Below are 15,416 nucleotides of genomic sequence, written 5' to 3'. Positions count from 1 at the left end.
ATAGCTCACATGATATTGTGTATTCAGATGAATAATAAAACACAGTTCCAAACAATTTCAGTTAAATGGAAATATAATTGCAAGGGCAACTCATTTGTATAGACTTTCTTGCATTTTTTAAGGGTTGTCAGCAAATCCAAAATACAGTATTTCATCTTCATCCAAGGCTTCACTGCAACACACAATTTAACAAGGCAAAGTCAGCCAATGCTTCCCTTTTATGGGGAAGTGCACATCCATGGTGCAAATACAATTATTTTACAGGTCGGTGGTTCCAGTTGAATGAAATACACCCTGTTAGGTTGCTAAATCTACTTTAAAGAGTAAAATTAATCAAGCTTAGGAAAAACTGCATGTGTATAAAAACATTTCAACCTCATGAACACTCAATTGAAAAATACTTTCCTGTCTGTTGTCCATTTTTGATAGAGCACCCATTGGTCCATCATCAGTCTTTTGTGTATCAATGCATTAAGCAAGGCAAAGGAAATGTAAGGCAGGGAAATAATGCATATGGCAAAATGACAAACAATTAGGAATAATAACACTCCTACTTTTAAAACCAACTGATTGAAGACCAGGTCAGATAGGAACACTGTTGGAAGTTGTGATCAGTATGCCGCAGCAACAAAAATACAAACCACTCAGCTGGTCACTGGTCATTTCAATCTGACAACCACTCTGTAAATAGCAAAGCCCAGCACTGCAACCACAGCTGAGCCCAACGCCACTCTCAGCCAAAATGATGTGTTGCTCATGTCTGAACCATTCAGGTGTCTGGTCAGAAAAACAAAACAAAAAAATATAGGTCAGAACAAATACATTTTTACAGGGCACCAAAATGAGTGATTCTCAGATTAATTAAAATGTATTAGCGGTAGTTAGTTAAGTACAACGTACGGGTACACAGCAGCCCAGGCAAGTCTTGTGTAGATGTTCTTGATGTTGGAGTCGGGAAACATGTAGGAAAAAGGCAACGGTTGAGGCAGTCTGTGTTTATGACAGAACTCAGCTGGGGTCACTCCATGGAATTGCTTGACTTCAGGAAGGTCTTGTTTGGATGCAACCAACACACATGGAACGTTGCCTTCCATGTAGTGTTGCTGAATGCACAGAAAAAAACAAATACTCAGAAACCAAGTACATTGGTACCTCAACTTATGAGCTCAATTAATTTTTACGACAGAGTTTGCGACTCAAAACACTCGCATCCTAAAATCAGCTTTGCCCATTGAAATAAATTATTATTTCTATCTGTCTTGACCCTGCGATGAGGTGGCGACTTGTCCAGGGTGTACCCCGCCTTCATATATTATATGAAATCAATTTAATTGGGGCTTGTGTAACGGGGGCCAGCCGGAGAGGCTGCGCCAGATGTATGTCGGTAAACCTCACTCCCTTACAGCTTCAAATAGTGTGCTAGCCGCCTGGTTAGCACCTCAGGCTTGTAGCCTCGTGGCTAGCATACATCCCGCAGCCCACAATTTTAACATGTAACACGCGTTTTAAAAACAAAATTTTAGATAAGAAATATTGTTTGAAAAACATTACAACAGCATGTACTACAAACAACTACAGTAGTTTATAAAATAATGTTGTTCATTGGGGAGCAAACTTTTGTCTCCTACATGCTTTTTCTCTGTTGTGTAACAATACGAATAACTACTGTTAGTTAAGTTGCACACTGATGTCTTTTAACGACGGACCAAAGGTCAAAGTTGACAGCAAGCTCTGTCTGTGTACCAAAGGTTAGGCTCTGTTGTCCAGTTTGTCATGTCAGGAAATAGAACGGGCTGAATCCCGCCAAACACAGCATTGGCAGTGACTATGTTTCCATGCACTAAATTAGTCTGATTTCTCAAATAGCTCGATTCTAAAGAAGCAGCCTACAACCCATGGAAACACTTTAACCTGATCTTCTTTGGCTTTTGTGAAACTGGACTAACACACCTAGATTATGCGATTGGAAACCAGATCTCTCGAGTCGGTGTGGGCTGCCGGATGGGACCCTTCGTATCCCGCATGCGCCAATCTCAATGCGGGATACAATCCGGAAGCAGGTACCATTGAATCAAAACAGGCAACAAATGGAATTAAAAGACCTTTTTTTGCTCCACAAATTAAAATAAAGGAACATTTTGAAGTGCATCGATGGGAGAAAAAAAGAAACAGATTAATTTAAAAAGGTAGATAAGGAAATAGAGAAGGCCCGCTTAATACACTCTCGAAAGAAATGCGAATGAGAGAAAAGACAATGAAGCAGGTATATTAAAGACACAGAAGAAAGCATACACAAACCTCTTCACTCTGCATTTGTGCACTCCAAACTGATCAGCAAAAACTCTGTATTTCACACAACTGGCAAGCTTCATCACAACAATAGCAACCCTTTGGAGCGGTATCGGGGCACAAACTCTCTTTTCCTTCGGATTTAAAACTTCTTCCATCAATCCACAGATCCTTTTGTATTACTCCAGAGACATTCAAACATTTTGTTTCCATGATTCTCCATCCAAAAATACATTAGAAACAACTCTCTCCCGCCAGTCTTTCTTTGCTTCAAACCTGCATCAGTTCCGAGAGTTTCTTGGTAGTAGTGTCATGTTCGTAGCGCCGACCGATTATTTATTGATGCTGTCTGCTATTTAACATCAGCCAATATTTGTAATCTTTGCCAATATTACAGCGGGTATCAGGTACAATAAGAACTGTGCTGCTGACTTGTATGGAGCCGCAGATGCCTTGTTATTGTGTGAAGTGATAGTCAACCGAAAAAGCAATACATAAATCCACGCTAAAAATAAATAAACACCCCCCAGTGGGAAGGCACACGGCGTAAGACCAATAGTCACATTAGAAAGTGTGCATGGACACTGGGACTTCACATGTAGGTGTGAAAATACTAATTTGAGTAATCAGACTAATTTAGTGCAGGAAAACCGTCTGTCACCATGTTTTGGAGGATAAATGTCCGTCGTTTGGACGTTTGTGGCTGCATACCGCAGAGGCTGGAATCTGGTTTGTGTTATGTGGACTGATGGTACTCGTCGTGTCAGCTAATCGGTAGAACATGTTTTCAATGATTTGTTTCTTTGATTTAGTTGTCCACTTCTTCTTTACCCTAATTTTGTCAGTTTTGGTGATTGGAGGGCAGGATTGTGTTGATCTGTGGACAGTCACTACTTCAACCGGCGGCGAGGAGGCTCGTAACTCAAATTATGCTTGCAAATCAAAGGACAAAAAAACCTGAGGGACAACTCGCATCTACTACTCTTGAGTGTCCGCCCTGAGATCGGTTGGTCGTGAGTTCAAATCCCGGCCGAGTCATACCAAAGACTATAAAAATGGGACCCATTACCTCCCTGCTTGGCACTCAGCATCAAGGGTTGGAATTGGGGGTTAAATCACCAAAAATGATTCCCGGGCGCGGCACCGCTGGTGCTCACTGCTCCCCTCACCTCCCAGGGGGTGATCAAAGGTGATGGGTCAAATAAATGATAAATGGGTGCGCTAACCAGCAGCCATCAGGATGCAGAGAATAATTTCGCCACACCTAGTGTGTGTGACAATCATTGGTACTTTAACTTTAATCTAAAAAAAACTTGTAAGTCGGAGTACTTGTAAGTTAAAGTACCACTGTAATTAAGAAAATTTAAAGTACAAAAAAATTGAACATTAAGTATTACAATACCTTGTATATACTAGCACAGTAATCAAAGGAATGTGGGTCACTGGTGTCGTACATGAGGCATGCAACGTCACAGTGGGCATCTGATGCCTTCAGGAAGTCCGCCTCCACATCAACCTCGTTGAGCTGCACAGATACAAGAATAGTCTTCAGGGTTAGAGGTGAAAAGTCGTAGTTAATGAGGACGGAGCAACTTACAATAAGGTACTTCTCTTGATTGCCAACTTGCACAGTGTTTATGGCGAAGGGGGAGAAGGCACTGCGGCTGTTAGTGTCCTTGTTCTTTTGAAGCAAACAAACATAGATCTCAGCATGATGTAGAGACAACTGCATGTTCGCAATTCATTTTCCCCTTAACAGATGGCATCATACCACAGTGTTGCGGCCCACAAAGGCTTGGAGAAAAGCTGTTTTGCCCGTCCCCTGCTGGCCGATCACCTTGCACAGAAACACTGACCGCTGAGTTTGGCGCTTCTCTAGGTCCACATCCCTCTCCCTCGTCACTGCACATGTAAACAACAGCCAAGAGAAAAGGTAAACAAGATGCACATACATAGGTTTATAAAAGACTACCACAGTGAGTATGTTTTAATGTCATAGCTTTAACAAGACAAAACATCAACAAAATAATTATTTTATTGTTCTAATTCATCATATTGTCATACACGACAGAAGGACACAGACATGCAGGTTTATCTGTTTGGCTGCACTGGATGGGATAAACACCATTAATCCTCCTACATAGGATTGTTGTCTCACAGACTAAGTGCCATCTTGCAAACCACTGACATTCACATCCGATCATATACATTAGCATACACACACCTGTGACTGCGGAAGACTGCGATTCCTGCTCAGTGAGGATAGGATAGCCAAGGTATCCAAGGTGCTCCAAGCAACGATGGATGTCGAGGTAAGCGGAAAGCCTGTGTGAATACAGATTAATTTTGTCAATAAATTAATCTAAAAAGTTAAAAGAAATGTAGGAAAACATCAAGTCAGCACATACTTCCACTGACAGTGGTAGCCATGACTAGATATGTAACCCTCATCGGTTGTCGGGACAGTCATGTAGACCTCAGCGCCCCATGGCATGTAGGGACAAGTGCAGAAAAGATTCCGCAGCTCTGCCGTTGAGAGCGCAGAATCTTTATCCTGAGAAAAAAAATGTTTTTAAGGAGGTTACCATTATAGAAACAGCCCACAAAAAAACTAACAACATTTTGCCCCAGATTTTGTATATTGTCTTGGTTATCGTGCAGCCAAACATTGTGATTAACAAACTAGTCTGCCTGCCCACATATTGTTCTGCAGAATCAGGTGCCCAAACAAAAAATCCCATACTTTGGTGACTCATTCTCTTTACTGAGTGCAGAAGAACCCGATATGGGGCCAAGAAAAGTTGCGAGTGCCAGCACTTTAATAAATGAAGGTGAGAAGCACTATTGAATACAAGAAAGAACTTATAGCAAAGTACATATGTGGTGTATACTTGGCTCGCCCCTCCCCTTCTCAGGGTCTTTGCCTCCATGCGTCTTCAATCAAGGCAAAAGTGATGTTAAGTGGCAATTTATCAATTTAATTCATTGTTTAAACATATTTTGCATTGTTTTCTGTAAAACTGTAATTATTCTCTTTAAAATGTGTGTTCATGTTTTTGGGTGTCTGGAACAGTGTGATTGGTTTTACATGATTTCTTATTGGAAAAGTTGCTTTTGTTTTTTTAAATACCATAAAGAAAGAATGAAAACCAATGTGCCACTGTAACCGTTTCTAAATTAACTGCACCCTCTGCTGGTTAAGGGTCAGAAGCTAAATCCTACCAGAAGTCAAATATATCTAATGCCACATACTAGACAGATATGTTTGGTGTGTTGGGACTTGGCAACTCACTTCATCATACTTTTCAAAGAGCCGCTGGAGGAACTGGTGACCCAAATTATTGAGTTCAGTGGTACAGCCCGCAGGAACACGTAGTCTGTCATGATAAACACAAGCATGAGAATGTGGGACTTGTGAGTACAAACATAAAGACGATGACAACAGAGCAGAAATGTCAACGAACATACGGGGGGTAAAGGTAATCATCAGTCAGTTCGAGGTTGTCATCGTAACCAAACTTTCTGAGGATTGTCCATGTGGTTTCATGTCTTCCCCTCTGGATAAATAATGTATTTAGGAACAAAAAACCTGGAAAAAACAACACAGCACTGTCGTGAGTGAAGAGTGGCTTTGTGAAAACACAGTGTTACGTTTCAAGCACTCACTGAGGGCTATTTACCGTTTAAGGTCAGGCCATTGTCCTGCACTCCATCTCCGGTGTTTTTCCAAACTACGGTCTTTACGTCTTCTAAGGCTTGTGGTGCCAAAGGATTCCCAAAACAAGATTTCTATGTGGAAGAAATGTATTTAGTTTGTTGGCTTTTGTTCACTTTGAACTTAAAAAAACAACAACTTTTGATGAGTACCTGAAAACAGTTAAGCTCAGCGTCACTGAGGACACGGTCGTTGTCCTGGTCGGAGATGTAAAAGATTCGACTGAGCGCTCTGACACACAGATATTTAAGCTGCAGACAGTACGAGAGGGGAGAAAATTAATTCACTAAAAGCACAAATAGCAATGGAGGAGACTGGGAATTTAAAAACCTGTTTGTCCTCAGGGTCATACAGAGGGGCGGTGGGGTGGAGGACTGCCTTTTGTGCATAGTAGAACAGCTCTGATATGTTTTTGAGGTTTTTAGCTGAACACTTGAAGGGAAAACAAAGTAGTAAATACATAGTTATTATCAGGGAGCATGTGCACATGCAAATATTTACATATTATGTCTATAAGAATGTGTGTCTAAAAGGCAGATAAAGCTTACCTCCACACACGTCTCAATCTCAGAGAACTGGTTCATGATAGGGAGAATGGTTTCCATAGAGCTCCCAGAGCGCAGATCGGATTTGTTCCCCACAAGGATAATTGGTACTCTGACGTAACAAAAAATTATAAACAGGATGACTAAGTAGTGTAATATTTAAAGGGAACGGACATGTGCTCTTTTTCAGGATTACTTGGGTGCAACATTTTTTTTTAACCTTTAAGCGATTCTAGAGAGATTTGCCATGCATAATTTTTTTCAAGCCATTTTGGCTGTGCTGAATCAATATAGGTCAAATTTATCACAATATACTCAATTAAATTGCTTAGAATTGTCATCTTGGTTCCTTTAAATCAGCCTAAAATAGCAAAGCTACATAAAAAACGAAACATTTGTCCTTAAAGAAAATGTTTAGATAAAAACGGCACTTCTATTTCTACATTTATATAAAAATAAACAAATGGCATCTTTAATAAATATTTCTGATTCTGATATTTCGCCACAGACAATAGGCTTTTGATTACAGATTTTTTACATTTGTCCACTAGATGGCGCAGCGTTTTCCCATTCAAAGGCAATAAATGTTTACAGCTGTGTGTAACAAAGCTGTGTGTAACAAAGCTGTGTGTTATCAGAAATGTCAAAGTTAACGTGATAACCAGTTAATGCTAATTTCCCTAAACGGCGCAAATTTTTATAACGCAGGTTTAACGTGCGCTCGTCATGTGTGACTGTCGGCCCACACCGCAGTGGGGAAAAACTTGAAAATTATCTGTAACAGGTACACTTAAAGATTTAAAAACAACTTATATATGCGAATAATTACAATGAAATACTTTAATCATCTGACACAATTAGATGTATTAAGTTTAATACAACAAAACAGTGGACAGTAGAATGATGTAAACATACTGGCCTTTAAAGTATTAAAATCCCAACCAAAAATATGAATTGATATGTATAATTCCGGTAAAAGTAGTTTTTAAAAGATTGACTGGTATTGTTATATAATATTTTTAAAGCAGTTTTGGGGCAGTTGACATTTTTTTCTTTACAATTGTCCCTCATTTATGGCCGCTAATTGGTTACCGACATGACAGAAATAAATTAATTTCCGCGAAGTAGGAATCTTTATTATAGGTCAAAAAAGTTTCATAAATAGAGGGTAAAACACCTTTTTTTGACCTTTTACATTACTGAATAGCACGCTCCAATGGTTTGGTGTCCTCTAGTGGCCAATACTACTGTTATATTTATATTTTTAGATTATTTAGCCATTTTTATACTTGAAATGCTTAATTTAGGGCAAAAAATGTGTGAAATATACTTAAAAAAATAAAATAATATCCCCCCCCAAAAAATAAATGACATGGTGAAGCCGCAATATTTAAAGCTCAATGTGGCAAAGAAACCTGTACAGGGACAAATAGACCTATTAATTAAAGAAGGTGAAACTGTATAAAGACAAGTAAGCGAGGCTATTCAAAAAAGATTAATTAATTGCAATATGTGATAGGGCTGCACGATTTTGAGAAAAGATGTAATTGCAATACGATTTGCGATTTTTATATTTTATACATATATATGAATAAAACTGTGAAAATACCAAGTGAAGGAAGACATGTTACTTTTATACTGTCAACATGTTCTCGAATCAAGATACCACACATTACGTAAATTATTGCATATTGTTTTAATCATTAAAAAAAATTGAAATAATTTACTTTTAAAAATATTTGGCTTAAAGCTTCTGTCTACATCATGCTCTTAAACTGATCTGCGGTCCCTTCCAAGGTTTCTCATTGTTTGTTATTGGATTGATTTTTTTCTTGCTCTAATGTGGGATCAGATTGGAGGATGTCGTGGTTTGTGCAGCCATTTGAAATTAAGGGCTTAATAAGTAAATCTTTGATTGATTGATTGTTCGATTGATTGATTTATTGGCTATCGGCCCAGGCGTATTCACCATTAAAACTTTTTACAAGGAGAAAGTGGTGTTTGTTATTAGCTTAGTGGCTGCTTCCACTGCAGCGCACATAAACTTGCTGTTTCATTAAACACTTTTGATTGGCCAGCAGGCAAATGACGTGAGACTCAACCATTCTGATTGGCGGACATGTCTGCCACTCAAATGCCAATGATGGCGAAAAAAAAACAAAAGTCGCTGCCTCCTGCGGTTATTTATCTCACTAATTAAAACCTTGATGTCGATTCGATATCGTTTAATCGTTCAGCCCTAATATGTGACATGCAAAAAAAAAATAGTAAGGGGTGTATTTTTGTGACAGCTTTCAAAAGCTGATACGTACTTTTGTCCTTTCTCTGCGTTTCCATTTACTAAAGGTATCCATTTAGTCTTGATCTGAAAAACAGTATGCAACGATTGAAATAAATTGAGCGTAATTTAATGTTTGAATTTAAAGGAATGCTGTGATAACTACCTTTTCTATGGAGTCCTCGTTGGTGACATCATAGACTACACAAACCACATTGGCCTGTGTGGATTGAAAAGGAACCATTGATATTGTGTGGGTGCATTCCTGTTATTATCCATTTGTGTTGCCTCACCTTGAGGATCTCTTCTCTCAAGGTCTCATCACTCTGCTCATTTTCTGTCAGTGTAATTGGACAATTTTAAGTATGCCCCAAACAGCAAACACACTAAACACAGTTATTAAGATAAAATAGCAGATATAATACCGGAGTAGTCCACTATGTGTGTTGGAACCTTCTCTGGTGTGACATCTGCAGGAATGGTGATGTCTTCAGCTCGAGATGGAACCTGTGAGTTACCATGAATTATTACAATGAGTATTTCCCCTATTAGTTGCCTTTGCCCCCATTACTAATATAAAAAATGCCGGGTGGGACCCATAAGTGGATGTGATTACCTTTGCTCTGGCTGACATTATTAAGTCACTGTAGACGCGATTGGTATGATATCTGAAAAACTTGAGTTTCCTATAGGGATGTTCCAATTAAGGTTTTATGCTGCCTATTCCAATCATCCATGAGTGAGATCGGCCGATACTAATACCGATCACATGTATTACCTGTACATTTTTTTAAATTAATTTATGGTAAGTGCTTTTGACAGATTAACAATATCAACACAATATTTAAATACATTTCTTATTTTACTTTATTACATACAAGTGTTTGAGCAAAACAAAGTCAATTGCACACAATAACTAAAGAACATCCACTATATGCTACTTATTTACTCATCGAACTGACACTGTTCTTGCGTGTTGTGTACGGACTGCGGCGATGCTGTCACACAAACAGCTGTTGTTATACTGTGTTATCCTTTCTCTAGACTCTTATTAATCACAAACAACTGTTGTTATACTGTGTTATCCTTTCTCTAGACTCTTATTAATCTACTTGTTAATTTGCTGCTTACTTTCTGGTGTAACAGTTACATCTGCACTTCTTAAACTTTACTAAGCACTTATTTATTGGTGTTTTAATCTAGGTTAGCTTAATTATTAACATGCATGCCCCTGGCTTTTACTCAGTGTGTAACATGTTCAGCCTTGTCCCCGAGTCATTATTATTACTTGATAATGATACTTAAGATACTACGAAATGCAGTTTATTTTACATAATGGAGGTAATTATTAGTTTAGGGGAGCGGCTCCACACTGTGTATGGAGACACATAATTAGCTGCTAACTAACTGTTAGCCAGAGAAAATCTGCGTTTGTGATAGGAATTAAAAAGCATTATGCGGTAATAGCCGATCATTTACTTTTTCACTAAAATTGGCCGATACTGATTGGTGGCCAACCGATTGGCACCTCCCTAGATAGATCACACTGTTGCAAAACCCGCAAAGCATTTTGTAGCAAATTGTACTTTTTTTGCAAAACCAAACAAAATTCTTGCAAAACATTAAGTAGCATTACAGCAAAGAACCTTTCAATGAGTGACTAAGGCAGTAAGCCAAGAAAAGACAAGATTATTTGTGAAATAACATTTTGGTAACTATATTTTATATAAGACATTTAGTAAACATACGCCTATTTACATTTAGTAAACATACGCCTGCACTTTGACCATAGTCCTCCTTGTAGGTCTAAAAATACCTTAACTGCCGTTACGACTTGGGTTCTTACGAGCTACCAGTTTTTGCATAGTACATAGAACAACATTTTGACAATCTGAAATTGTATGACTATTTGAGTGTTTTTATTTTTATTTTGTTTTAATCTTCTCATAATAAGCAGTCTGTTGTCATTTGCACATTTGCCAGCAACATTTTAAGGCAATCACAGTTAAATTAGAGATAGTTTAAAACAAACTGTGCATGCCAAAAAACGCAAATTCCTTCAAGTTTTATTACAGTAAAATGTTCTTTAATTGAATTGTTTTTTGATACAGTACTATGCATCCATTTTGTCATTCATCTCAGCTACAAAAGTTCAGAGAACATTAACTTCCCAAGACTTATTTTAGCTGTCACAAGCGGCAAACAACAGTTGCAAAAGTCAAGTAGTCAGACAATTGATATGCGGCACTATCCAGCTAGAAAATTGTGCTGACACACTGACCTCCTCAGGGAACTCCTCTCCAACCAAGGACATGATGAGGGAAGTCTTCCCCACCTTGGCTAGTAAAGAGAGAATAAGAAAAGCTGCTTATAACAGAATTGGCATGATGAGTAGACACAGGCAGCACGGAAACAGTAGTCAATTTGATAGCAAGCAAATTGGAGAAATGGCAAGGTTGTGCATTTTAAACCTTTGGTTTTAGCGGATATGACCCTAAACCTCTTGTGCTAAATGGCAGGGATGTCCAAATGGCATAATGACATATTAACTTATGTATTTGTCATTTACACAAACTAAAAATGTAGAAATACATTTGACTAGTGCTTTCAGAAGAACCTTAAAGCAACAAGAGTGCTCCTGTTATGTAGTCTATTATAGAGAATCGTTGACTAGTGCTTTTCAGCAGGTCTTTAAACACAGCAGATCACGCCAGTCAAATACATGAGCATTGAGTAATGTTTTCAGTAGGTCCTTAAAACAACAGAGTGCTACGGTTATATGGTATAAAGTGCATCCGGAAAGTATTCACAGCGCTTCACTTCTTCCACATTTTGTTATGTTACAGCCTTATTCCAAAATGGAATAAATCCATTTTTGTCCTCAAAATTCGACATAAAATACCCCATAATGACAACGTAAAAATGTTTAGAAATGTTTGCAAGTTTATTAAAAATAAAAAACTAAGAAAACATGTGTACACAGTATTCTCAGCCTTTGCAAAGAAGTCTAAATGTGCTGTTTCATCCAGTTTCAACTGACCATCCTTGTTCCTAGAGCTTATTTGGAGTCCACCTGTGGCAAATTCAATTGATGGGACATGATTTGAAAAGGCATACAGAATGTCAATATTAGGGATGTAACAATAAACAATATAATGATAAACCGTGGTAGAAACTCCCGACGGTTAGTATTACGGGTTAAAATTAAAATGATCGAAAAACCGTGATTGATAACACTTTAATGAATTAACAAACCGCGATACTGCTCGATTACTGGAGAAGCATGCTAGCTTATATGCTAACACGAATACGAGCAAGTCATTAACGTATTTCCTCATTAAGAAACAACATATAACAATATAAACACATTACTGTTTTGAGAAACTAAACTACTCGATTGAGCACATCGAACATACAGACGGTGTTATCGTAGACAGAGTGATCGCTCGATATTTCAAGGAATAATGGCAACAGGAAGTGAACTAGAGTGACGTCACATCGAGGATGCATCGCATATATATCTGATTTATATCCACATACGAGGCCTGGGTCGGATAAAAACAATTCTGAATCACACTGTTCACACTAACATAAAAAAAGTAGCAAATGAGCAAACAAATCGGAACTAACCTGCAGTGTGAACAAGGCCTAAGAGTTGAGTGTGCATAACATTTTTTATTTTTTCACGGAATGTACAGATGATCAAAAGCATTTATTTGGGTATGAATGTGAAATTTTTCATTGCCAACATCTTTAACAATCAAGGCATGGACGTAACAATCTACATTTTGTTCAATTACTATCACTTAACACATACACACATCTTAATATGCACACACAACTCTTTCCTGGCAGAAACGTAGCAAAATGTCACGTGTAAAAAATACAGCAAAACAAGGAAATACGGACTGATTTTTTTTTTTTACCCACAGACAAATCATAATACGGACAGCCAACTTAAAGCAGCACTGAGTAACTTTTCAACCTTCATAAAATACTTTCATAACTTTTGGGATGAATGCAATTACTGCTATCAGGCGGAAGCTGCAAAACAACCAAAGGCACAAAAAGTTTTGTCTGTGGAGACAAAAAGAAAAAGGGAGGCGACCCAGATAAAATAATAGTCAAGGATCAACATTAGCCCGGCTTTCACTCGCTGGTGTTGAGGAACCTCAAAGACAAAGAGGGATTTCAGACCGATGCTGTCATGGCTGAGTTCCTGCTGGACTAGTAAGTACTTTTCGATGCTCAAATCAAAGTAATAATGCTAATGTTAGCTACCGGAAATTTGCGTGGTAGCAATAAATATCCACCAGCTAGTTAGTTTGCAGTTCCACACTGACACGACCAACCACACAAACTCAAAAGTACTGTATAAAGAAAAAAAACTGTGATTCCTCATGGGAAATGTGGTCTTCCTTCAGGCAAAACACTACCGCTTTGGTCCACTGGCACCAACCAACCATCCATCCATTTTCTACTGCTTGTCCCTTTCAGGGTCGCGGGGGGTGCTGGAGCCTATCCCAGCTGCATTCGGGAGGTAGGCAGGGTTCACCCTGGACAAGTCGCCACCTCATCGCAGGGCAAACACATAGACAGACAACTTTGACACTCACATTCACACCCTAGGGCCAATTCAGTGTTGCCAATCAACCTATCCCCAGGTGCATGTCTTTGGAGGTGGGAGGAAGCCGGAAAACCCAGAGGGAACCCACACAGTCATAGGGAGAACATACAAACTCCACACAGAAAATCTTTTTATTTTATATAATACTTACATGAATGGGCGAAAACTGCCCAAAAGATAGGTATGCCAAGCTTGTTTTATCACACTCAAAAAGTCTTAATGCTTTAATTGCTGCCAAAGGTGCATCAACAAAGTATTGAGCAAAGGCTGTAGATAGATAGATAGTCCTTTATTGATTCCTTCAGGAGAGTTCCCTCAGGAAAATTAAAATTTCAGCAGCTGTGTACAGAATTGATATCGAATTTAAAAAGCAAAAAGTAAATAATGGGGGTATAAATGGAAATAAAATAGAAAATATAACAATAACAATGCAAATTAAAAGCAACAATAAGAATACAAATATAACAGTAAAAATAAGACTATAACAAGAGAAACTAGGTAGTAGTGACCATGTGTTCATGTGATATAGTTTTTTTTTTTTTAAACATTAGCAATCATTTGTTAAAAAAAACAAAAACAAAACTTTCACATTGTCATTATGGGTTATTGTGTGTAGAATTTTGAGGACAAAAATGAATCATTCCATTTTTGAATAAGGTTGTAATATAACATGTGGAAAAAGTGAAGCACTGCAAATACTTCCTGGATGCACTGTGTTAAAGGATCTTTGAGATAGCGACTTGTCCAGGGTGTACCCCGCCTTCCGCCCGAATGCAGCTGAGATAGGCTCCAGCATCCCCCGCGACCCCGAAAGGGACAAGCGGTAGAAAATGGATGAATGGATGGATGACTAGTGTATTTTAGTAAGTCTTTAAAAACAACAGTGCGCTCTGTACTATAGAGAATAAATACAGTATCTTCGACTATCATAATCATATTGTTTTATTTAGAACTGTGCGAAGGTCTGAGATTGCATTGACATGAAATAAAAAAAGTGTCAGTAAGGGGCTAACACTGTATGAACGCTATAAACTCCAAACTACCACATGCAAGTTACACGGCGTCAAGTCAGCATAATAGTGGTACAACATCTCTTCAATACAGCAGTAACCCATGTCCACGGAATAACATATCACTTATGTGTGCCGCACAGGCTTGAGAATCATAAAGTTTATAAATGAGCAAACATTAGCTGTTGTTGCTAATCTGCTAGCTCGTCGCCACAGCTGTCAGACAAGCCTGGGTCACTTACGTTCCCCCAACAGAAGTATCCTCACGTCTTGTTTCATGGTTTATTCCAGTTGTTGGGACAGCCAGACACGCTGCAGCTGTGCTAATGTGACATTTATATTTCATTTGTATGTTAAAATCCTCGCCAAAGCTTGAACTATGTGCCTCGTCTCTCTACTGCGAAGGTGAACTCGTAATTTCCGGTTCAAAAAGGAAGAGCGCGAAAACACGCCCTCTGCCGGCCAAACGGCATTATTACACATGGCAACGTGGTCTTTTTCAATGAAAATAATGCTCAGTTCATAATGGTGTCATCCTGATACACCGTATCATGATGACACTATTATTACCTCTCAAAATACCATAATTGATGTCACCACATGATCATTGTTGGAGAAATACTATTCAGGAACACATTTACAGCCTACTGGGTATTGAAACAAATCACCAGTGTACAAAACGGGTTATTTTCTGGCACATTTAAAAATCAATCAAAACGCATCAGCAATTAAAACATATACCGTAAATTTCTGTGCTTGGCTTATGCAACTTCCGGTCAATATAGTTTGATTCAAAGTACACACTTCTCTAATATATATTAACTGCCCTGACCACATGAGGGCGACAAATACACATGTAACAATGTTAATTCAATGACAAGCATGACATACTTTAACAACAAGAATTTACAACTTTTAGTTGTAACAGAACAGATCCTGTCAACATCTTGTG

The 15,416-nt window shown here is 38.4% G+C and overlaps 1 protein-coding gene across 1 annotated transcript; it reads right to left on the bottom strand.

The window, feature by feature from the left end:
* Nucleotides 1-14: 14 nt before the first annotated feature.
* Nucleotides 15-14,915, bottom strand: rhot2 (ras homolog family member T2). Its single transcript, XM_062055913.1, has 19 exons — nucleotides 14,707-14,915; nucleotides 11,109-11,167; nucleotides 9,253-9,334; nucleotides 9,121-9,164; nucleotides 8,994-9,047; nucleotides 8,862-8,914; nucleotides 6,553-6,661; nucleotides 6,335-6,436; nucleotides 6,157-6,255; nucleotides 5,970-6,078; nucleotides 5,758-5,878; nucleotides 5,582-5,666; nucleotides 4,698-4,843; nucleotides 4,514-4,614; nucleotides 4,061-4,191; nucleotides 3,887-3,970; nucleotides 3,692-3,814; nucleotides 901-1,103; nucleotides 15-777 (listed from the first exon to the last, which is right to left on the bottom strand). Exons 1-19 carry the CDS (start codon nucleotides 14,741-14,743, stop codon nucleotides 660-662), a joined length of 1,860 nt encoding a protein of 619 aa, XP_061911897.1. The 5' UTR covers nucleotides 14,744-14,915; the 3' UTR covers nucleotides 15-659.
* Between the last annotated feature and the right edge of the window lie 501 nt (nucleotides 14,916-15,416).

Source organism: Entelurus aequoreus, linkage group LG08 (assembly GCF_033978785.1).
Source record: "Entelurus aequoreus isolate RoL-2023_Sb linkage group LG08, RoL_Eaeq_v1.1, whole genome shotgun sequence".
NCBI classification, from domain to species: Eukaryota; Metazoa; Chordata; class Actinopteri; order Syngnathiformes; family Syngnathidae; genus Entelurus; species Entelurus aequoreus.
The sequence above is the reverse complement of the archived record's forward strand: the minus strand, read 5'-3'. Positions and strand labels throughout refer to the sequence as shown.

Bases quoted from the DNA above. Each gene is read 5' to 3' on its own strand.
- rhot2 (XM_062055913.1), bottom strand. From the start codon at position 14,743: ATGAAACAAGACGTGAGGATACTTCTGTTGGGGGAAC. The intron at 6,437-6,552 runs GTAAGCTTTATC...TTTCCCTTCAAG, and splicing joins AGATTGAGACGTGTGTGGAG to TGTTCAGCTAAAAACCTCAA. The intron at 6,256-6,334 runs GTTTTTAAATTC...TACTGTCTGCAG, and splicing joins ATGACCCTGAGGACAAACAG to CTTAAATATCTGTGTGTCAG.